Source organism: Colius striatus, chromosome 4 (genome assembly GCF_028858725.1).
Source record: "Colius striatus isolate bColStr4 chromosome 4, bColStr4.1.hap1, whole genome shotgun sequence".
NCBI lineage: Eukaryota > Metazoa > Chordata > Aves > Coliiformes > Coliidae > Colius > Colius striatus.
Window position 1 is genome coordinate 21,663,787 of NC_084762.1, and position 24,807 is coordinate 21,688,593.

General features: G+C 48.6%; 1 protein-coding gene across 4 annotated transcripts; it reads right to left on the reverse strand.

Annotated features, from left to right (window-relative positions):
- Nucleotides 1–5,910: 5,910 nt before the first annotated feature.
- On the reverse strand, nt 5,911–24,489 carry TFAP2A (transcription factor AP-2 alpha). 4 transcript variants are annotated; one of them, XM_061995138.1, is made up of 8 exons: nt 21,191–21,235; nt 17,808–17,834; nt 16,118–16,552; nt 13,227–13,278; nt 11,234–11,465; nt 10,141–10,259; nt 7,655–7,796; nt 5,911–6,199 (listed from the first exon to the last, which is right to left on the reverse strand). In XM_061995138.1, the coding sequence occupies exons 1-8, from the start codon at nt 21,233–21,235 to the stop codon at nt 5,911–5,913; spliced, it is 1,341 nt and encodes a 446-aa protein (XP_061851122.1). The 4 variants fall into 4 exon arrangements, with proteins under 4 accessions (XP_061851122.1, XP_061851126.1, XP_061851123.1 ...); XM_061995142.1 differs by lacking the exons at nt 17,808–17,834; nt 21,191–21,235 and adding an exon at nt 24,457–24,489; XM_061995139.1 differs by lacking the exon at nt 17,808–17,834 and having other exon boundaries at nt 21,191–21,241.
- Between the last annotated feature and the right edge of the window lie 318 nt (nt 24,490–24,807).

Genomic DNA, 24,807 nt, shown 5'->3' on the forward strand with positions numbered 1-24,807 from the left:
GTTTCTCACCTAGGCTATGCTTTTCCAGTCTACATTTCTTATCCTGATTTGAAGGTATCTGCACAAACGAGCTCTGTGACTACAAAGATCACAATAACCACAGAGCCTGGAGTAATCTCATGGCCCTGGTTTCAAGAGGGACCCACATAATTGTACAGGGAAATCACAGGCTTTGGGTGCTTGCAAAAGCAGGGCCTAAAAGAAAAGCACTACTGGAAACCAATAGGTCGCTCCCACCCTACCAGAAAGCTCCTGTTAGTCTCAGTCTAATTTCCACACTGTGTTCACTCAGTGAAGATGCTCTAACCACTCTGTTGGTTAGATAAGAAATTTTGGCCCTTTGTGGCACTGACGTTGGAGTTGGCATCCTAGAGACATGACTACAGTGGTTTTAATAAGGAATAAAAGACCACAGATTTGTCACCTTTGTACCCACAGCACCAGGCATCAAAACAGAGCAGTAATGATTCAAGGACAGAAATCTTTACCATCGTCATCATAAGGTATATTTTTATTTGCTGTGCCCAAAATATCAGCTGCTTCAGTTACCCAAGAAAGACTAGACACTTCAACTAGAAGAGGAGCAAGACTATTTTGCTATTCTGAAGCTGATAAGGCTCTGCTAGTAATAGGTCATGAAAGACTTTCCCCATTTCCAATGGCTTGCTTTAAATTGCTTATTTTGGGGAGTTTGGATTTGCTAAACTATATGTGGCAAATAGAGAGACTGCAACCTATGCAGAATGAATGATTTAAGAACCAGGCTTGGCCAATTTATTTTTTTTTCTTTCTCTATATTGGAGATAAAAAGAATGAACACATTCTAGTAATCCCTGCTCATTTTCATGGCCATTCTTGCACCTGTAACTCAAATAATGAAGCCATTTGTTATTTATATTGCACTTTCCCCTCCATTCTAGATTTCTAACGATCTGACCCTGTTTTATGGCCCTGACAAAGCCTGAAACTGGTGTGGGCTTCCAATAATTGAACGATACAGGGAAAAATCTTTAGCTGGAATGAAGCAGATGTTAGCTTCATGCAGTCCCCTAACTTGATTATTCTTTGGACGCGTTAGACAAGCATTAGTGATTGATAATGACGCTAATTAACCCCTTTCCTTCCCAAAACAGCAAACCAAGGCCAGCAAGATTCTGCAAACACCACACACAAAGTACAGGGTATATCAACGTCCCTTCAAAAGTGGATCAGCACAACTTCATTGCCTAATGTGCTCAACAAAAATCTCCCACTGACACTGAGACGGCTCCAAATCTGCTGTAACGGTTAACGGCTCCCAGCAGGTGCAGAGACACAGCCCTTCAGCTCAGAAAAGGTGCACAGGACAGAATCAGAGGCACACTTTTCTTCCTTTAATTTTTTTTTTTAATGTTCTCGACCTTTTGCATTTCATGATCGAGCCAGTTTGAATCACTCTGTCCTCACTAGTTAGGACAGCCTTCACATCGCTCCCCATCCAAAGGGAGCTTGTTATTTTAGCTTGACTCTGTGAAGGCAAGGGCTGACTCTCTGGGAACCTAGTCTGGGCTGACACACACACGTAGAAAGGAGGGAGAGGGAAGTGCACACTCGGGAATTTAAATGCGAGTCAGAAGACAAGTAAACAAACAAGAAACTGATCTGATTACGCAGTCAAATTTATCATGGACAATAAAGAAATCGCCTTTAAATGTAAGGGTTTGGATAAATGAATACTCCTAGCAAGTGAATAAAATGTATTCAATTAACTAAAAACCTCGTGCACTTCTGAACTGAAGTGGAATCGACTGTAATTGATTTATTTGAAACCAGAGGTTAAGGACTGAATTAGCTAAGTACAACTGGGTATTTCAAGCCACTGACTTCTCAAATGTCAAATCCCTTCTATTTTAAATATTATTTCAGCTGCGGGGCATTGCTGTCCTGATGGCTGTTCCACCAGTTAAATCTCAAATTATATTAATATTCGATTTTTGGAGGGTGGGTAAATTACGGTACAAAGAGGAGGGCTGTCCTTGTTCACGGTGAAAGAGCACCGAGCTGTGTTTTGGTTCACATGTAGGAATCAGCTTAGCGTGGCAGCAACGGTCTAACATTCAGCCACTGCTCACCCTCATTTCAGCCAGTCTGGGAGCGGGTTGGGGGGGGGGGGGGGAGGAAGAGGAAAACAACAGTGGATTTTTGTTTAGTTGTATAAAAGCATGACCTAGAATTTTGCTGCTGAGCCTCGATCACAATGTTAAAAACACATCCAAAGAAGGCTAAAGTAATTAGCACGTTTTAGTAACTGCACATTGGTCACAGCAGAAGAGGCTTGAACCAAAGCTAGTTTGATTTCCATTATTGCCTGTAAAATCCTTTCTTAGAAATGATAGTCAAAAAGAAATCTATGCAAGGTCATTTACTTTCTGATGCCTAGTGGCTTGCTAATGCAGCAGAAGGATACTTAAAATGCGCTCTCCTAGCATACAGCAGCTAATTATATCTTTAAAACATTATTTATTATGACCTTATAATGTTCTAGCATAAGACTGTTTTATACATGGCCCAGTATAAAACGATTATATTGGGTACAGGTTTCAAAAAGTAACAAGCATCTGTAAATCCAGATATGAATGAATGGTATTTAATAAGATTGTTTTCGTTTAAAAATGAGTATTTATGTGTTGCTGTAGAAAGAGCAGCAATGTATTGCTGTTTATGAATGCTATTGTGCCTGAGGTTAGGATCCCACACACAATCTGAGATGCAGCCAAGAAAAACAGCCCTGATAGACAATGCTTCACTTCACCTGCTACAATACTGTGCATTTCATTTATGTCAAGAATATGTACAGTTAGGGTTCATTCACCTCATTATTTTGTTACATCTACTTTACAGTTAACCAGTCCCTCTTGGAAATAATAAATAACTGCTTTTAAAACAATTGCAGCTTTGCATTCAAAAGACCCACTTTCAATTTACAGGGAAAAAAAAATATTCACTGTTTTTATAAACTGGCTGGCTCTCAAAAATAGAATTTAGACTCCACCAACTCTCTTTCTGCTTGGCAAGATTGATTTTACACTGCCTTCCATAAGTAGATTACCAAAGCAAAATGAAACATCTTGGGCTTTATCTAATGCTTTGCTTCACCAGCCCTACCAAACGTCAAAATATATGAGCAAATGTTAATTCTCTTTGCAGCTTTATTGTAAAACACCTCCCTTTTAACCTTCTCAATTTCTGCCTGAGCAAAAAGGGGAAAAAAAAAAAAAGAGGGGGAGGGATGGAAGGAAGGAGGGAGTAGAGAGTCAGGGAGGGAAGTAAAGAGAAAGAAAAATCAGCCACCACCACAAAATATCATCAGCACTTGAAGGGAACCATCTCGTTAAAATGCCTTTACATTCCAAACTGCATTAGCCTTCCTGCCTACGGTATCATATAATCCAGCCTGATCCTGACTTCACCTATCCCCTGGGCCAAAGAAAATAGATCCAAAGTCTGAATTCTTACATGTTTTTACAGCCCATCTTCAAGACACACACTCCTTTCTTTTTTTTTTAAAAGGAAACTTCCCTATTTTACAACTGGTTTCCACAAGAAGAAACTCAAAATAAAAATTCCAGTCCCTTACAAACCAACACAATCATCTCAAAATGCCAGTCGGTGCATTCCACTAAAACATGAACCATCAATCAGAAATAATCTGTCTCTTGCAAGATTTCACTAAAGTTCACCACCGTGAGATGATTTTGTTGGCATCGGCTACACGGAGCTTTTCTGTTTTCTCACAAGGAGGAGGGAGCATGCTGCTCTGATTCACCAGTAGGTACATTTGTTTGGGGATTTTTTTTCGTACCAACTAATTCTCACTACTTGCTTGGCAATTATTCTTTTTAAAATGTCCTTCTTGAGATAATGGCTTTTTTTTTTATCTCTACTCTCCATCAGGACAACTCCATGTATGAAATTTCATAGGCTCACGATCCTGCACGCTCTGTATAAACATAAAAAAAAAATCTAGAGGTCAACATAAATAAAATAAAACTTTATTTTTTTTTAAATAAAATTATGTTTTGGTTAAAGAAAAAATAGTGTGTCATTTTGTTAGTAGTACAGACAATTTTTTTATCCAAAAGAATACATTGTGCTTTATTGTGTCATTTGTCTGAATACAGACTCAGTGGAATATCTAAATGATACCCTGCTCTGAACTCCAAGTTGAAAGTAAGTTTTTATTATACTTGAGGGAAACAATGGGTTCAGCTGCTTATTGCAAGGAGCAATTGTCAAGGGAGAGTTAAACTCAATTACTGTAACCATACTGAATAAAAAATACTGCCAAGAACAAAAATACGCCTGGGTAAAGACAGCCACTGAATAAAAAAATCGACATAAAGCGTATCAAATATTTATTTATCTGGGCAACAAAGGACTATGATACATTGATAGGCATGGAAACTACTGCCGGCACAACTCAATACAATACAACTATAACTGCTTCCAATATGGCCAGTGGAAATACAGGATACCAGGTGGTCCCGAATGTTTGAAGTTCTTTGGGGAAAAAAAAAAAAAAAGAAGAAAAAAAAAAAGAAAAACAAAAGAAAGGGAAGAAATAGGAAAAAAATGGGGGGGGACAAAAGAAAAGCTAAATCTTGTTTTAAAAGACAATATTAATTTATTGCTCTGATGGTGCTTTCAGAAGGACAGTGGATGAAAATAACTTCTTTCATTTTCCACAACACATAAGGGTTGTAAAACCACTAACATGTTTAAAAACCTTGCCAGGGTCCAACATCACTTTATTTTATCTTCAATGAGAAACTAAATGTCATACTAATTATATATAAAAATCCATGGTTTTTTATTTGTTCAGCTGCTTCATTGTCGCCTTTAACATGCTACAACAGGGCTAAAAATGATGAATCCCAGAGAAAAAACCCCAAAAAACCTCTGATATCTAAATAAGTACCATGAACCACATGATGAACTAAGAGGGGAAGATTTAAAACCCACTAAACAAGAGGTAAACGAGATCACCAGATAAATAAAAAAGGCTTAAAACAGACTCACCATATTTACAATTCCCATTAAATTACACATAAATAAATATATACATACATGAACACGAATTCCCTTATATAATAACCGTGAATCGTGTTGCAATAGAAAGTTCAAGTTGGTCGCTTTACCTTGGACAGGAAAAAGTTCTACAACTGAAGATATGACATGGAACTGCTTGTGGTTTGCGTTCAAGTTTATTCACAATACTGATAAAATGTCATCAGTCCTGTTTGCCTTTTATCTGGTTCCTGTTGCTGCTGCTGCTGTTGTACCTTTTTCCACTTTTTTTTTTGTTTGTTTTTTCAGCTTTAATATGGCTACAATCTTAACTGAAGTTTATGTAAGGGAAGGTGGTGATTCAGTCCAGTGAAGCTCATAGAATTTTTTTTTAAGTATCATTTATTTCTTTTTGGATTGGTTTTTTTTTATTATTTTTTAAATATATTTTTAGAAAAAAAAAGTCCTTTTTGTCTGTCTGTTTTTTTGGAAGGGTTTTTTTTACCCCTCCTTTTGTTTTATTTTAAAAAAAAAGGAAAAAAAAGTTCACAAACTCAAGACAGAACTTTTTTTCTTTGTTGGCTCCGTCCCCCTGTTCTGTTCTCTTAGGCTCCAAACTGGGGAAAAACGATGGTGGCAGCAGGGAGAGGAGGGGGAAATTAAGAGGGAGCAAATGGAGATGTGGATGCCAGGAAGGGATGCGGGGAGAGTGCAGAGCAGTCCTGCAGAGTCAGAGAACAGGACTGGCAGAAGGACGCTCACTCTGTTGCTGTAGCCTGGGGTGTTGGGTGCAGGGGAGAGGGAGGAGGGAGATGAATGGATGGGCTATGAGGGGGAAGGGAGGGGAGTTTTGGGGGTGGATCCTCACTTTCGGTGCTTCTCTTCTTTGTCTCCACTTTTGGTGCTGTTGTCTGTGTGGCTGTTGGGATTGTTGCTGAGGTACATTTTGTCCATGGCCTTGAGCGCCTCGGTGAGATAGTTCTGCAGGGCAGTGACGGCGGCACACACCGCCGGGCTCCCAAAGCCATGCGAGATGAGGTTGAAGTGGGTCAGGCAGCTCTGGATGCCCGGCTCCAAAATGGGGTTGGGCCGCGAGTTCCCCAGGGGAGATCGGTCCTGAGCCAGCAGGTCGGTGAACTCTTTACAGATCTGTCTGTAGCACAAATGGAGCAAAGAGACAGAGGGAGGGAGGCAGGGGAAGAGAAGGGGAGATAAATGAACCATTGCTGGCAGTGAAGCTAGATTACATAGACCCTTGGATCCAGGGAGCTGCTGCCCCTGAGTGCACACGCGTTTTCTCATCTCTCCTTCTCCTCTCAACGTGCCCTTCCCCCTAATTCTCACCCCTCCCCAGCACATATGAACCACTGCTCTTCACCTCGCACACACACACAACTGCCTCACAGTCAACACACAGACAAATAACAGGCACACAGATACACATGCGCCTCCCACCTGCGCCACTGAGCCCCATCTCACAGCCCCCTCCCCAGTTCAAAGTTGCCCAGCAAGGCAGAAGGGAATAGGTGGGGTGTGATATCGAAAGGGAGGCTCAGAGATTTATCCACATCTTGGAAGAGCATATTTTCTGGGAATGAAGAGAGGCATAGGCCTCTTCCTTCACAGGGCTAAAATGCACATCAGAAAAACAATGAGGACAGAAAGGGGAACTGAGGCTTTAAGTTAGGGTATCTTGAAACATATCAACATGTTCACCTATGTCTCCAAATCCAAAGGGACCTTCTCACAGAGGGGTAGGTCTGGAAACTTTCTTCAGGGAGGTGGGAAGAGAGAATATGAGGGCATGGTGCAGAAGTTAGGTTATGTCATCCCTTCAAATGCACAAATGGTTGGGAAAATAACACACCTTATAGAGTAAGGGAGCTCAGAGGCGTGTTGAAACAGTTTGTGTTTTAAAACCCTCGTTAATGTCTTCCAGCCATAAAGAGGCTCCCATCTTCTGCCTGCGCCCTCTGGCACTATGCTCTTTGGTGACACCTCCATTAGTAATTAAGGGCTACTAAACAACCCTTTTAATTTCCAGCAAACATATCAAAACAATCGTTTTCTTTTCACGTACCACCTGGAAGTCTAGGCAGCCCCACCAGTGATAAACTCCCCCAGCATTTTAACTGCCTACAGATTGTCATTCAAAATATACTTTTAATAACCCCATCTACACTAAGTAACAGAGCTGCTTAGGCAGAAAGAACCACTGCCGATTTTAATGAACTGAATTCAGTTTAATGTGCCAATTTTATTTTACTGTCAATGGGAAATCTTCTCCTTCCACCTAAATTGATAAGTGAAAAGGCCTGGAAAATGCTTTGCTCTGAAGAATTACTGCTTTTTCTTTAGTTAACTAAACATTCACCCACAGTCTTCATGACTTGCACTCAAGGTAATCTGCAAGAACTAACTTGACAGAAACCAATCTGGGTTATAGAGTTCTCCTATAGCAAGAGGGCAAATACACCTCCTCACTATTTGCAAAACCATCAGCCACTGACTACAGTGGAGAAAAACGCTCACAAAGAAAAACCCCAAACACAAGTTCGTTACCCTCCTCTCAGTTCTGAGCAACATGTGAGAAAGTTAAATGTCTTACTTTGTAGCTAGAAGCATGTTTTTTCTTGTGACTTGCTCGTTTGGATCGGAATGTTGTCGGTTGAGAAATTCAGCTACCGCTTTGGCAGGAAATTCTGTCTCGCAAACGTACCCAAAATCTCTAGCGAGATGTACTGCTTCTCCTGAGAAGAGAGGCACAGGTAGGGATGGGAGGGAAACACGCAGCTCATCAGTACACGTGCACAGAGGCAAAAATCCATCAGAAGAAAAACAAACAAACAAACAGAAAGCACTACTTCTATTCTGGCTTTTCTTCTAAAAGCCTTGGACTTTTTTTTTCTTCTGAAAAAGGCAGAGTAAGAAATGCTAATGACAACTTATCTTGCAGGGGGTTTGCCTTGCTTCAGTCAGAGGTCCCATAAATCTGTATTTTCATGATAATCATCACAAGTGAAATCACACCTAAGAATTTTTTTGGAGTTTACTTAGTGGACTAACAGATACTTTTATAAAGGCAGGCTCCATCCACCTTAGGATGTGTGCTTAGATTAACATACCCATACCTACACCCGGCCATCTACTTACATTTCATTCAGGGATATTTACTCTGGAAATGTTTGTTTGCCTCAGCCACGTCTCTATATTCTTTTGCAATGCATCAGTGATTAATATTGATCGTAATTACTCCTAGAGCTCTTCGAAATAAAATGCATTAAACAGCTAAGTGTTTAAAATTAACTTGATCGCATATAATTATATGTTCACCCCCAAAAGATTAACCATGAGAATTTTAGGGTCATTCCACTGAGTCTGTCTGTTTTGTTGATTTTCAAATCTTTGGTTTTAATTTCCTGAACCAGTTGGTTTTTACTGCAGGGCTTCCTGCCATTAGCTCTAGCTCCGGAAGAACGCATGCGCCAATTAGAGCTTCAAAGCCTCAGTCCAGTGAGCTTGTTTCCATAAAATGGAGCGGATCATAAACAATAACAGTACTCTAGAAACTGCCTCATCTCTATGGGATTCAAAAGCCCCTGCAATGTTTATATCATCATCCCCCCCCTAAATTAGCCACTATCTCTAAGTTACCTGGAGACCTGGCCTCCGGGTTTGTTTGTGGTTTTGGTTTGGTTTTGGGTTTTTTTAATCATTCTTTTAAAGCCATTGTATGTGAAAGCCAAACAGAACAATAGATTACCATAAAACCTTCTCTGTATCCATTAACATCACAAATAGTGTCAAGCATCCACCAAATCTATAGAGTTTGTACAAGTTTTCCCCTTGTGATTTTTCACTACAGCACAAGGATTCAACTGCAAAACCCTTTCAAAAACGTGAGATGCATTATAAATATAGTGCCCCACTAATCCTGATGTTTAAAACCCCAAAGCCTGGCTTTGCACAGTGCTTCTTTCCCCATCCAACGTTTGAGCATCCAACATGTCTTGCAGAATGTGAAGCAGCAACAAAACAAAGCAACAAATTCCCTCCTACGTGACCAAACACAACCTCAACCTGTGGTGCAGGCTAAGCTTAAAAGCACTTTACTACTGAACTGGTCTAAAATGCAGTCAATACCCTCATAAGTGTGGGTAAAGGAAGAGGATCTATTTGGCGGCTTTGGGCTTAGTTTGTACCAGCAAACTGTGGCCCAGCAACTGCTTCAAAACTGAACGACTGCAAATTCTTGAGCTGCCCACCTCCCAACTCTGACCACATCGGCGTTAAAAGTAAGTAGCACCTTTTCTGGCCAAAGCAAAGCAGAAGAAAACAACACAGCCAAGCAAACACGTGTTCTGAAAATGAGAACCAAAAGGGACTCAGGGGAAGGAGGGGGCTGGGGGGGACCATCGAGCAACTTTGAGGCTTTTGGGACACCATTAATTCATGACTGAGGTCAAAGGATTCCCAAATTAATTCAGGAAGTAACGGTCATGCATTTCTCAAATGCAGATGTCAGAAAACTTAAATGATTCACTGTTATGTGGCTGCAGGCTGAGAGGGAGGACAAATTTAAAGTAGCTGCACTTTCTGACATTTAAAAATTGTTTGGATGTCCACCTGTGGCAGAAGGACAGCAGCAAAGCATTAAAGGCTCTGCTCCCTGTAACTTCCAACGCAGGGGTCTCTTATGGGGCTGAGCCCACAGACCCCATTCGCAGGGATCCTTCCCATGCTGCTCTCAATGAGATCCACTTACTCTGGGGAGTGATCACTCACTCAAACAAGGCAGCAAGACAAGGGCCCTGAAAACGTCTAGCTCAGATACTTAAGAGCAAAAAAATGATAGAATGCAATGCTGAGTCTGCACGACTCACACAAGCCCGTTGCAGGTTAAAATTAAAAGCAGAGGTAAACAATTTTTTCTTTTTAATGAGGCATAGAAAATAACATCCTTTCAATTTCCAACAAGAAGCACTGACTTGGGGGTAAAAACACACCTCAACCCAACACCAAGTCTTCTTTTATTAGGCAAAAGCAACAGGCACATTTTCCAAATGAGCCCTCCCAGCTCTTTGCGTCACTTACCCTCCACAAGCGACGTGAGCAAGGTAACGTTAGCAGCTTTACGCCTTCCAGCTGGCAGGTTTAATCCTATTTTGTCCAGTTTCTCCCTCAGAGATCTCCCACCGTTTTTTGACTTCGCCCTGCGCCACACAGAAGAGTGTTGAGAAACGGGGCTTGTGGGGGGCACCTGCTATTGCTTGGGCTCCCACCCATGGATCACCCTAACACCTTGCCTTCCCATGAGGGGAGTACAGGGGATTTGGGGAGGGTAAGGCATGACTGCAGGAGGCCAAGGACTGCATGTTGCTGAAAGCTAAGCCTCAGACATAGGGATGGAGGTGTGGATGTCTCCATGTCTAGAGAACAGAGGCCCTCACTAAGGTCCAGATCAGCCTCTGGCTGGTGGGGAGCTCTGGGCAGGCTATGGACAGGGCTGGACTGCTGAAGCAGACAACTGAGCTCCCAAGGCACCACGGACACATGGACAGCAGCTTCTCCCCACAGCTCCCAGGCAGCAGCCCGGGCGGTAAGGGAAGGAAGCACACTGTAAGGTCAGCAGCTCTCATTACTGTCACAGAGCATCGCTGTCCGCACGCTAACCCCACGTGGCCTATCTGCAGCTTTTCGGCTGAGCCAGCCCGAGCCGGGGCAGCCTTAATTAACCCCTGGTGCTACTGTCTGTCCGGCCACCGCACAATGCGTGGGTGATGCCATGGGCCCAGAGTGCCCGCCAGTAACGCCCCACTGCCAGTGTGTGCGTGTGAGGAGGTTCACCGCCGCGACAGAGTGGGACAGGATGGCACGGCACGGCGTGGCACCGTGTGGCTCTGCACGGCACGGCACGGCTCGGCACAGCGGGACACGCACACGCCACGCTGGGCCGTCGCGGGGGCCAGCGATGGCCGCGCGTTGCTATGGCTACAGCGCCCCACCTCCCCCAGCTCCGCCGCCGCCTCGCCGCGCTGCGGCCGCGCGCGCCCCGACCCCTAGCGGCAGGCACCGCGCCCCCCCCCTTCCCCCACCGCTTCTCCCGAAGCCTGAGCGCTCCCGCCCGGCCCGGGTGCAGCGGGCGTTATCCGCCGCCATCCCGCCTCCCGCATCCCCCGCCTCTCACCTCCGCAGCACTCCGCCCAGCAGGGAGGCGTTGAGGCACTCGGGCGGCGAGAGACGTCTCTGCACTTCCGCCACCGTGACCTTGTACTTGGAGGTGGAGCTGAGCAGCGAGAGGCGGCCCGGCACCGAGCAGAAGACCTCGTTGGGGTTCACCACCCCGCCGAAGAGCGTGTCCTTGTTGATGGGGATGGAGGAGACGGCGTTGTTGTTAGACTTGGAGAGGGACACGGGGCCTGCAAGGGAGGGAGGAGCAGGGAGGTGAGGGTGAGGAGCGGGCGGGGAGCCGGGGAAGGGGGGCGCCGCCGCCGGCCACCCCAGCCGCTGGCCGCGGCCGGCCCCGGCCCCGCAGCGCCTATGGGGCAAGGGCGACCGGCGGGGCCGCGGCAAGGGCACCCGTCCGCTCGCCGGGAGGAGCTGGGGGAGAGCAGGACAACCCTCGAGCTGGAGCAACAGAAATTTTAAAAGGCCAACAAACCCTCCTCCCAGCCCGGAGCGGGCGCGGGCCGCCTAGGGGGTTGTGGCTGATGGCACGTCAGCACCGGCCGAGTTGGCCGTCAGGGGCCAGCCCGGCCCGCAGCGGGGTTGCCTGGCTGCCTTGCCGGCGGCGGGCGGGCAGTACCAGCGGGAGCAGAGCTCACGCCCGGGTAGCGGCAGGCTCCGCCGCGGACGGCGCCGGTGAGCACGCCTCGCTGCCTCCCCACCGCACAACTTCGAACGTGAAAAAAACCCCAAACAAACAAAACAACAAAAGCATGGGCCCCAGTCTCTCTCCAAAAATCAAGCCTAGTCCCTTTGCCGAGGCGGGCCGCCGGGCAGGGAGGTACCGGGAGGCCGGGCGCCTTTTGGTGTCCGTCGGCCTCCGGTCTCGGCCTCGGCAGCCGCGGGCGTGCAGTGGTCACCTTTCCTTTCTCCTCCGCCTGGCCCTACCCCACTACCCTTCACGGTCCGACGGAGCGGGGGGCTTTCTCCGTTTTGGATAGATGACTTGTGACATTAATAGCTCTGGGAAGGCTAATAGATACAACAGGAGTTAAACGAACTCTTGAGATTACTAATAAAAGAGCCAATTATCATGTCGACTTGGAAAGAGCATCTCTTAAGATTTATCCCTTGCACATCTAATTTGACGTGACAAAGGCTTTACGGATGGGGGGATGAATGAAACTTGGAGCTCACTGACTGTGCAGTCGTTAGGGTTAGAGAGGAGAGTAGCTCCACTCAACATCTTGCTGCGGTGGGGGCCGGGGTACCCAAATTCCAAGCAGCTGTACAGCCCTGACATCCCTCAGAACAAGCAGGAGCCAACTACACCTTCAGCCCCACGGATTTTACTCCCACAGCAGCTCCATAGATGGGATCCAAGCACAAAGCAATGGTTTTCCACTGAGAACCTCCTTTGCAAACTGCTCCGTGCTACCTTCCCAAAGACGGGAAAAGAAACTGGAGTGAGAACATGCCATAAATATTTTTGCACGATTTGGGGTCCAGCTCCCAAGCAATTCAATTCCAAGTGAGGCAAGCGCACAAAGCTGGACCTCCCTGACAGACAGACCTTAGTTTCCAGAAACTCACCCCTTGTTCTCTAGCAGCCCGCCTCATCAGGAGGAACCAATATTTTCTCTTTCCAGTTTACCAACAACGATTAAAGCCCGCAGCTCAGCCAGATCCGTGGGGCAAACCACGAAACTGAGATGTTCACTAAGGCACTAAAACACCCGCGCAGATTTTCTAGCTAATCCACTAACTAGCTAACATTTTTTTTCCTCATTAATGACAACGATAATTAAAACACCCGGCAAACCAGCCATTTAAGACGGTAGATTTCAACCACATCGCCCGTTTTCTTTCTCTGCCTTCGACTTTTTGGCCAACAGTATGTGTTAAAGGAAGGAGCGGGAGGAGGGGGGGGGAGGAGGGGTAGACTGGTAAGTCCTCCCTGAGAGCAGTCCCCAGCCTGTGACAACATGTTTGGTATGTGCAAGGAAACAGCTTACCTTTCTTAATTACAGTTTGATCTGGGATGTTAATACCGGGGTCTTCTACATGCTGTAACAAAAGGAACGGCAAAGGATGTAAATGTACAACCACAACAAAAGGCGAGAAAGGATGGGGTGGGATAAAGTGTTTGAGAAGTTGTTGTGTTTCCCCCTCCATCCTCCCAAGGCACGGTTAGGGAAGGGAAAGAACAGATCCTGTGGCATGAAGGGGGAAGAGATGGGATTTGAGGGGAATTTCCTTTATCGGGAGGAATCCTGCATCCGTCTCCGTTCTTCCCCCGTTCCCCAAGAAAGATAAAAACATAATAAATCACCCCTACACCCCCGACAATCGAGTAGCCTCCAGCTTCTGCGTTTCCTCCCCTTCCCTCCTCCCCTGGAAGCCGCCCGGGGACGGCCCTTCCCCGGCGCTGCCTCCACTCCCACGGGAGGGAAAGCACAAAGGAGCGTGGAGGGGAGTGGTGTGGGGCTGGGGTGGTGTCCCACGCACCCCCACTATTGTCCCCTCGCAGGTTGCGCGGCCGCAGCTACAGCTGGGGTTGGCGCGGTGGAGTCCCGACGTGATTAGAAAGTCAAATGAAATCATGTTTTCTAATTCCAAAAACTGACAGGCAATATAATGTCTGGCTGTGTTTACAAATTAACACCAGCGCTGCTGAGATAGAAGATTTCGCAATCGTTACAAAAGCCAGGCATTACCATTTAAAAAACTATTACTTCCTTCTCTAGTCTTTGTCCAACAATAATACTGATCCTAACATTTTCCATTCTGTCTTGGATTTATGCTCCTGTTAATTGTGCCTGATCTCAATGATTCCGGGTGGATGGTACTAAGTTGCTTTATTACAGGTTTTATTATACTCAATGCTCTCATTTGTAACTTGCCTAAAGTGCTTCTGGATTTAAGTATAATTAAATTGAGAAATGTTCAGAAATGACTACTGCTGCAGTTCTTGTGTTTTAACTATATGGGGAAATATGATCCCTTTATGCATGCACCCTAAACCCATAAAGTAAATGTAGTGTGGCATAATACTTTTATTTGTGTTATTTCTACAAGTATTCCATACAGGGAGGACTGTTAAGTTTAAAATCCCACCGAGATATTTATGATTAAATAATTTTCACCGTCTACTTGATTTTCTTAAATATTTAGCAGGCTTTTTTATTAAAGGTTAACTGTTGCAGCAACGGGAAAATTAAGAACTGACCCTTTCTCGACCCAGATTTCTGAAAAGGATTTTTTTTTCTAAATAACTAGATAAAATACTCTTAAAAGATACATCAACATGTTTTTATGTTTTCCTTTATGCAGCCTACTGATTCAGTTATACATAGAAAAAAAAAAAATGGCTGGTCTGGTTTAAGGATTTAAACCAGATGGCATTTGGTTTTCACCAAGTATAGCAATCCTATGAATTCCTAGATCCATAGAGGAAGCTTCCCAAATCAGATGCCCACTGCCACAGAGTAGGACTGAGAGGGAGAATTCAAGAGAACATTTGAGGTCATGATTCCTCCTACAGCACTCAGGGGCTTGCAGGCAACGAATTAGTTTATTTTTGCTATTGCCTCCATGTTATTTTATACCAAGTTTAAAAATCGACCTGCTTTTAACGGGTCCAAATTGCTTACTAAGTCTTCCACTTTGGGAAATGCATGTGTTTATTGCAAAACTGCTAAACATAATCAGCAATTTTCTGCGGCTAATTTAGCCAGATGAGGGCTGTAATAAATTCACTCTTTTCCCTGAGTATAATTTACAAAAGATTTCAAAATGACCCTCAAAAATAGGTAAGTTCATCAGAACATTATCCTTGCAACACAAAACTGTACCTATTAAACTGTCAGCAAATATATCATTGTAATATTTGATCCTGTAATTTGGGATGGCATTTCAGCAAAAATCACATCCAGATACCACAGATCCCTCCTCCTCTTCCCTCCCACAAGCCGAGCAGCTTCACTCCCTCAGCACAGGCTCACTGGGCTTCAATAAATGTATTGCCATGTTCTAATTCCATTTTTGGGGAGAAACCCAGAAAGACGAACTTTGCTCATGACCTATCAGATTGCATAAAGTCACTTTCCTAACTGAACAATAGCCCTGAGTTGCTTTGTAAATAGCCCCTGCACTAACGTCATGCTTAATTAGAATTATTCTTTAATCTGTATTTACCAATAACAGACTTAGGCCCCCGAAATAATATATCCTCCAATAAGCTCACTACATTTAATTTAATTTAATTTAATAGAGGGTGTAGAAGATCTGGCTCAAATTTGATAACCTATAACTAACAATATATGAGTACATCCCTTTGCACCGCTGCTGGAAGAAGGCAGCAGTGCTTTAGTCTACCTTTTCCCAATTTTTTAGTTAATTCCTTTAGAGAATATACCTTTTTACAACTTTGGATGTCATTATCCCATATACCAATTCTATAATCACGGGCTTTTACCTTCTTAGGCTACTTTCACACACTTTTTTTTTTTTCCTTCCCCTTTTATATTTGCCTGGGACGACATTTAATGAGATCTCGCCTTTCAGACTCGTGTTTTTCCCAAGGCAGTGAGAAATCCCCAAATGCATGGCCCTATGGTGATATTATATATTCTTCCAATCGTAACAGCTTATTGTCATAGAGAAGGAAAGATATTGTTAACGATGACAGTAATTTGATTTATTTATATTTTAGAGGGGTAGTGTCACATAGGGACAAGCTGCAAGAACCTATTGTTCTAGGTGGGGGCTTTGCCTTTCCTGGAGGGGATAATGGCTCATATTCCCTCCCCCTTTTTGGGGGGGAGGGGTCCCCTTCCCTCCCCCCGAATTACGGCTTCCATGGGGAGAGGAACTAGTGGGCCCTGGGGCAGGTCCTTTTGCTTACCGGCACATCCTCGATGGAGTGTGGGATGGAGTGGAGGGGCAGGTCGGCCAGCCCCGAACCCAGCCCATGCGGGGCGTGCAGCAGGTCATCGTGTCGCCGGTAGTCCCTGCGTGGGTCAAGCCCCGAAAGCTGGTGGGGTAAACCCCTGTGCGTGTGAAGCAACCCCGTCTCTTGGCTCTGCCTCTGTCCCGGCCATCCTGGATGCTGGGGCTGCGGCTGGGCATGGAGGGGGTTGAGGCTGTAGGGATCGTTGACGTGGGAGTAGGGGTCCTGAGACTGGGGGTAGATGGGCTGGTAAGGGGGAGGGAAATAAGGGGGCTGGAAATCGGCGTTGGGGGTGTGGGAGAGCGGCGGGGCGCTGGTGTAGGGAGACTGACCCACGGTCCCCAGCTGGGGTAGCCGGGCTGTCCCGTTGCTGGTACTGTCGTGGCGCTCCTTTGGGGGGGGAGCAGCGGAGGGGGAGGGGGTGGAGGGAGGAGGGAGAGGGGGAAGGAGGGGGAGAAAAGAAAAACAAAGATAAAATCAAACTGTTCCTCCTCAAAATCGGGTTGCAAATTTCACCTATCAGGCAATTTGTCCCCTCCGAGGCGGAGAAGAGCAGTCAGGGGATTTCTCTGCCTCCGATTCGCCTTCGCACACAATTAAGAGGCAGTCTCTCTTTTAAAATAGTAATAACGGTAATAATGATAACAGCAATAATAGCAATAATTATAAAAGGACTGCTTATAACAATTAATGAAACATTGCGGCGATAACAGCGTGTAGTCCCCACAGATCGCGCCTCGGCATTTTGGAAGCAGGTATTTCCCGCAAATAAAAACAATAATTCGTAAGGTAGTATCACTAAAACAATAATTTTACCACGATCTAAAAAATCCTTCCACTGGTCCTGGACAGAACTGAAACAAATACTGTCTCTGGGATTACTGGTAAGGCATTCCAAGAAAAACCCTGGGAAATCCAAGCCCACTGCCATTTTGCTACCAAAAGACGCTGAAATAGGCTCTTAAACAACCCAGTCGTTCCCCTCGCGAGTTTTACGAATGTTTCGGGGCTAAGACACTGACCACGGTCCCCTAGCCTACGGGGAGAGCCGGCCCGGTGTCCGGCCGAGCTCCCTGCTGGGGAGCGGAGGGAGTGGGGGGGGGGGGGGGGGGGTGCGGCGGGCAAGCGGAGGAATGCGCCGGGCTGGCGGGGGGAACGCGGTCCGGGCCCCGCCGCATCGACGGCTGGCCACCGGGAAGAACAGCTCACAGGTATGTCCGAGGGTAAAAGGCATGGCCTCCACGGAGGAGGAGGATTCAAGGGAAAGAGGCATGATCCCGAAAAGGGGAAAAGAGAAAGCTGAAAATATCCTGTTTGCAGGTGGCAAGGTGAAGAAATCGAAACGGCAGGATAGAAGCAAAGCTGTTCGCTCGAAGCAGACACACACACACATCCCCCTCAAAAAAAAAAAAAAAAGAAGAAAAAAGAAAAAAAGAAAGAGAAAAGGCTGAAAGAAGGAGAAAAACAAAAGCGAGAGGGGGAAAAAAGAAAAAGCGTTAACACGCCGAATTTATAAAAGCAGAAGAGAGAGGGAAAAAAGCTCTCTCTGCAAAGCTGGATGCGAAATCCCGACCGCCACCGCCGACAACAATAGCAACCCCCAGCACACCCAGACCCCCTCCGAGAGAAACGGGAAGCAACTCACCATAGCCGAAAAACTGTGTACTAACATCTGCGAAGAGTCGGGGGTTACAAGTCAAGGTAGAAACAGGCAAACAAAAAAAATATGTTGAAAAAAGAAAAAAGGCAGAGGAAAGTGTCCGGCAGAGTGTGCGGCCCCTGTGGAGCCCCGCGGGTGCGGGTGCGGGCGCGGCGCGGAGGGAGCGCGGCCGGAGCCCGGCGCTAGGCTCGGGCGGCGGGACCAGGGCGCCGGGGCTGCTCCTGCACCGCGGGCGCGCCACGATAATCCATCAGAACTTGCACCGATCTCTGTTGCCCTTCATCGGGTGTTGCCAAGGCGAGCTCTCTATCCTGGCGTGGTGTGAGGAGTCAAAGTTGGTTGGTTGGGGTTTTTTCCCCCTTTCCCCCCCCCCCTTTTGTTTTGTTGGTTGTTTTGGTTTTGTTTTTTTTTAGCGGGTATGTGTGTTTCTTAATCTTTTTTTTTCCCTCTGTCTCTTTCTTTTTCTCCTTTGACTTGGCTGCTGCTTCACTTGAGCTCCTAATAACAGATCTGCTGCCTTCCTGGAGACTCCTAATAGCAGATATTCATGACTATTAATATTACACGAACACTTAATAAGGGAAGAATGGCTGGAAATCGAGCGTGAAGCGAGAAGGCAACTCAAGGCAGAGCCTCTTCTAAATGACGTCCATTGAATGAAGAATCAGTGTATCTAATCAGAGATGGGGAGAGGGAGAGGGAGAGAGACAAAAAGGGAGAGAGAGGGAGCGGGAGAGAGAGAGGGGGGACATGCTGCTGCGTCTGACGAATCACAGGAAAGGGGCAACATTTTAAAAGGTTGCAGGGCATGCAAAAGTGAAAGAGAAAGAGATCCGGAGAGAGGGTGGGAGCCAGGAGGGGGTGAGGAGTGGGGGGTGGGAGAGACGGGCAGAAGGAGGGGAGGGGGCGCGGGATCTCTCCCCCCACTTCACTTCCCCTCCCTCCCCCGCCGGCCCCCCTCCCCCTTCTCCAGTCCCGCGGTCCTTGGCGGGCGCACCTCGGGCTGCGGCTGCTGCGCGTAGCCGGCCTCAAAGCCCAGGGAGAAGAGCGGCTGCTGGTTCCCCGCTTGGCTCTTGCCTCCCTCGGCCCCGCCGCCGCCTTTGCTCGGGGTAGGCTCCACGGGGCCGCCCGCCGCCGCCGCCCCGTCCATGCCTCGACGGAACCCCGCCGAGGGGCTCCCTGCGCCGGCTCTCCGCCCTGCCCCAGCTGGGAAAGTTGAGGTTTTTTTGGTTGGGTTTGGCTTTTTTTTTTTTCGGGTGTCTCCCCTTTCTGGGTGTCAGCCCTCCTCCTCCTCCTCTTCTTTCTCCGGTTCGAGGCCGGCGGGCGCCCAGGGCGGGGGGGCTGGGGAGCCCAAGGAGCATCCACCGGGCTCCCCGCGGCCCCCCTCTCGGAGGATCCGGGAAAAGACGGGGAGGCGAGGCGGAGAGCGAAGGAGGGCGGGAGGGACGCCGGCGGGGGGGAGGGGGGGCGGGAGTGGGAGCCGGGAAAAGAGGCAAGGCGAGCGCTTCTCCCGGCCCAGACAAGCCGGGGCTCCGGCGCAACCCGTCGGACTGGCTGTGCAACTCCCAAACAACTCAAACAGGCACCGCTCCACTCGCCGCCGCCGCTGCCCCGCCGCAGCCTCCGCCCGCCGGCTCATGGCCCCCCCGGGAGCCGAGCGCGGCTCGCCGGGATTTTATTCCACTTAGAAAAGAAATTATTTTTTGTTGGGTTTTTTTTTCTTCTCTTAAAGGCGAGTCCTATCCCTTGGTCACGGAACGGCCATCCTCTTTTCCATCCTCTCCACAATCCACCTCACATCCTCTGCCGAGGAAAACATGCGGAGACAACCGCAGACCCACTCACAAAAGCCAGTGGGCTCCGGCGGAGCGGCCGCTACTCTCTCCGTCGTTGCTAGCACCTGGGTGCAAAGTCCCATTAGCGCAAGGCAACAAAAGCCGTTTGCGGTGAAATCCACACACTCGCACGTGTGCAACACCCGAATACCGATCCTTGAGGGAAGGGAGGGGGACACATGTTTTCCGTCCGAAATCCAGATGGGGAATATAGAAATCATCATTTTCCAGATAAAAAAAAAAAAAAAACCAAACCAGCAAAAAACACAAAAAAACCCCTCAAGCAACAACCCTCACGAAGAAATAAACAAAAAAAAAAAAACCCCAAAAAACCCCAAAAACCCAAAATGCCCCAACGACAACAACAAAACACACCTGAAACCTTACTCCTAGAAACAAAGCATTAACCAGTCAGGGGATCTAAGAGCTCGGCTTCCACACTGGAGACAGCTTTATCCCAAACTCCTCGATCTGGGACCAAACCACCAAATCACTTAGCCGACAGTGACTCGGACGAGTCCTTGGTCCCTCTTTTAAGCTACAGCATTACCCAAAGCAGCTTCAGGGTCCGATGGGAGTGTATCCCCCCTTAGACACACACACACACTTTCACCCGCACAAAGCTCAGCCTAGGCTAGGGGGAACCTTCTTGCTTGGGTCATGACCAAATAACTGCGTTTATTTGCAAAGTGGACTCCTTTATTGCACGGTAAAACGCACTACACAGGCAACTTTTGAGAAACGGGTGACAATACTGTTTGCTGGTTTGAGGCTAGGCATAGGTCCTGGTCATGGCTCTTCCTTTTCCTCATCGTATGCTTTTTATCAGATTAAAAGACACCCACCTCTTTCTAAGGATATGGATGCACACACAGACACGGAGATACACACACACATAATCTGTGCTGAATGGCTCCAAAGCCAAATGTGTTGGATTTTTCTTTTTTTCCCCAAAATGCTTAAAATATTATTGATCAAACCCGTGGGAACGTGGCCCTGAAAATTAGGAAGCTGGGAGAACATTGCTCCCATACTCGTGATTTCAGTTCAGCAGGTGACCACTGCAGATTTGTGCAGCTTGGTAACATCAACCTGCAGCTACATCGAAAAAGCTGAATTTAAAGCTTCAGACTTGAGCCAGTTTATTGTGATGACTCGAGTATCTGTCTTGCCAAAATAAGTCTCTCCCCTTTGTCTCTTTGCCCCTTCATTCATTCGTTCATTCATTCATTCCTCCATCCGTCCATCCATATGGATGAGTGTAGCATCCTACAGAGCCTTATCTACGGAGGACCTATCTATAGACTAGACTGCTGCTGGATTCTGTTTGCCTTTCCAACAAAGACGGGTTTCCACAAGCCCCGAAGTTTCTGGGGAAGGACCCCAGTCCATCTCCAGCTGCAGGAGTGCAAGGTAGCCTGACGAAGGAGCAGAAGTTTCTTCTCAACGAAATTAGGAGGCGGAGGGATGCTGCGGGCTCCCGCTCACAGTGACGGGGCCAAGTCTTTTACTCCGACCGGGGGAAACGCTTACCTCACATTCCTCGTATTTGATATTATCCGTCAGTTTCCAAAGCATTTTCATGGATTGGGGTGAGGGAGAGACTTTGCTTCTCCCTGCCGTTCCCTATGGTGGCGGCGCGGGGAGCGCGGCTGGCTGCGGCGGCTCCCGTCCGCGCTCGGAGATCTCCCTCTAATGGTGGAAACTTTTCCTTTTTCCAGCTCTTTACCCACAGCCTAATCGCCTCATTAGCATAGCAACAACAGCCCAATTGCTCGCCAGCACAACAACCTGCAGCCATGGACGCAGGTAGAAAGGACCCTTGAGGGAAAAAAAAAAAAAAGAAAAAACCAAACCAAAACCCACAACACAAACCCATCCCCTAAAAATGATCAACAAAAAAAAGGATCTTTCTCCAACATCGCCGACCCCCGGCTTGGAGCGGGGCCCTGCTCTTCCCGCGGGCGGGAGAAGGGGCCTCGCCAGCCGCCGCTCCCCCCGCGCCTCTGCCTGCCAGCGGGGAGGAAAGTGACCAGCGAAATCAAAGAGGCAACCGTCAGAGAGTTTGGAGCTAGCCATGAAGCCACCCCCTCGTGGTCTGATGTGTGTGTCCCCCTTTTTTTTATTCCCATGGGGTTTAAGGAAGCCAAAGCGAGGAGAAACGGGACTTTGGTCTTATTCTAACGAGGATGCTGTCTACAGAGGCGTCTGTTGCCCTCGGGATTTTATCTTTTTGGTGAATATTTGAAAATTTGCTTTCTTTTGGAAACTGTTTTGTTCCTCTCCTCTCTATTGGCTATTAGTCTTAAAAAAAAAAACAACCCAAACCAAACCAGACAGAAGTGAGTGAGCACTAACACAAATTCAGTAGCAGCCAAAAAGTCTTTTGCAAGCACTCGAGCAAAGGGACAAAACAATGACCGTAATAAAACTTTGGTACTTTCTTAGGTGGAGTGCTTCGTTTGCTTAACAATGTGCCACTAAGCGAGTGCTCAGACGGCCCTCAGAGGGTGGGGGATTACTTTTCCACCGTTCTCTTCCTTTATTTCTCCCGAAAGGCTTCGATTTCCCCGATTTCCTTCTCTTTATTTTGCTTCCCGTCACTGATCCAGCGCCGCTCCTAACGGCGAGGCATCCTCCTGTCCTCGGAGCCAGCGTGTCAGGCCTGGCGCGGGTTCCATGCCCGCCGAGCCCTCGGGCGTCCCCCGAAGCCCGGCTCCGGGCGGGGGTGTCAGCCTGGCTGCCTCGCCGCTCCCCGGAACTTCCCTCTGCCAACCGCAAAATCTGCCCTATAGGCCTGGGAGACCCCTCCGGGCCAACCCCTCAGCCCCCGCCGACGTTAGGGGGAGAATGTACTGCCTCCAGCAGCAGCAAATGGACCCTCCACTTCGCAACAGTGGGCCCTCAGGGATGCCGGCACACACGTCCCCACGCAAGGAAGGTTAGCAAAGCCTCCAGGCTCCCCGACCTGCTCCTTCACACACATATCTACATCTCCAAAACCGGTCGGATTTTTTTTTGTGGGTTCGGTTCGAGTTTGTTGGTTGGGGTTTTTTTTCCCGTTCCCTCCTCCTCCACCTCCCGATGCTCTTTTTCATCGGCGCTTTTGTCTGCAAGTGGCAGGAGAGTAAATTGTTGGTTTTACTCCCATCGAGGTTCAAATGGAGCTGGCAGATTAAGCCTAGTTAATGCAGTGTGGGGGCTGGGGGCGTGGGGAGTGAGAAAAAGAGAAGGGCAACGAAGGGGCTTGTCGCCCCTTCAAGCCATCCAGGTGGAGCCGGGCCGGCCGGGAAAGCCTCCCACCCGGGAATCTCTCGCCCGCGGCTGCCCGAGACTCCCTTGGGCCAAAGACAGAGCCCTTATCCCTCCTCTCCCCCAACACGAGAGTGACTGGACGACGGGGAGGGGGTGGCTTTCCCCAAGAGCCGAGGCAGCGGGAGGCGGGTCCTGCACACCCCACGGCGAGTCCTCCGGCCAGGCTCGGAGTGGGGGCGGGAGGGGGCGCGCAGTGCCGGGGAGCGGGAGCAAGGAAGGCCAAGGTGTAAGGAACAGTCGGGAACAGATTTCGAGACAGAGAGTCCGTACCCGTGATTACATAACAGTTGACTTCAGTGAAAAAAAAAAATAAACTAAACCCCCCTCCTTTGCTCCCTTTTCCGCCTCAACCTGATAAAAAAATACCAGTCCTAACTGGGTATTCTTGTTTACTACATTGTTTTCCTCTTCTCCTCTTTTTATTTTATTTTCAGACGACTCACTGGTACTTCCCCCCCCCCCCAAAAAAAAAAAAATAAACAAGACAATCCAGGGAAAGGCAACGGAGAGATTTAAAAAGTTGGGAACAGAAAAAGAAGCCAAGTTCGCATCTTGACCTGGACTGTCCTGGAAAAACAAACAAACAAATAAACAAACAAACTCCCCCAGACTAACTCGTTTTCTGTCAAAAAAAAAACCACGGGGTTTTCGAACAGGACTGCTGTCTTCCCAATTCTCAGACGGCACACTGTGGCTGTCCGGCCCGTGCGAACGGACATATGGCCACCGCACGGATTTCCAAGTGTCTCCCGGTTTGGGAGCTGCCGTAACTCCACACGTGTCGGCTCGCCCGTGGGGCGGGTGGGTCTCCCCGGCTCCGCGGGGCTGGGCGAGGCCCCGGCAGGCCGCGTTTTTCCTGCCTGGGCTCTTTCGCTGGTGGGTGCTTGCCTTTCCCTTCATCTTATCCGCGCGAGAATGTTCTACGGGCGCCTAATACTGGGTGGGACCCCGCAGCGCTATTTTTCCACGGGACAGGCTCGAGTGGCAGCTCACGGCGACATTTCAGGCCCCGCCGCCCGTCCTCGGAGCGCAGCGGGCCCCCACGCAGGGCAGGGCCCGCACCCGCCGGCGTGGCCCGGCACAGTGCGGCGTGGGTGCCCGCCGCGCGCCGCTGGCAGCCCCAGGGCTCCGTGCCGGGCCGGGCCGGTCGCCGCCAGCCCCGGGCAGAGGGATGGTGGACGGCCACATGCCGCCCTTCACCGGCCCATGGTGACAGGCAACTCGTCCCCGGGCCAGGTGAGCCCCTGCGGTGGCGGAGCTGCCCCGACCTCTCCTGTCTCCGTCTCACCGAACGCTACCTGTTGCGGCTGGGTCTCGACGGGGTCCAGAGGCAGGTCCCAGTACGGGGAACCGCAATATCCCCAGCCCAGGCGCCAGATTCGTCTTCGCTCCCTCCCGGCCTGTCACCTTTTCCTGCTCCAGCACTGCCTCCAGTCCCGAAATAACAATAACTCCCCCTCCCCAGGGCAGGAGGGCCGCCTTACCTGCCAGTCCCCCATCTTGGCAAGGATAGACATCCTGGCTGCGGGCTCCGGAGGTCCCTGCTGGTCATGGACTGCGAAGACAAACCACCCTCCCGGGATGCCTGTGGGTAAATCCTCCCCTTACCTACGCCGGGACTCTCTCACCTGGCCATACAGAGCTGGGTGCTCCCTGGCTGCGCCTGCGCTCTACCTCCGCGCTGCCTGCGCGCTGCCCCCCGCCACTGCACTCGCACGGCGCCCCCGGGGATGCACCGCCGCCAGACCCCAGGGACTCTCCCAGCCGTGGGTCCTCTTAGCTGTTCCGCTGCTCCCCCAACTCCGAGCAGAGAGGCAGTTCTGCCCGGCCGCGTG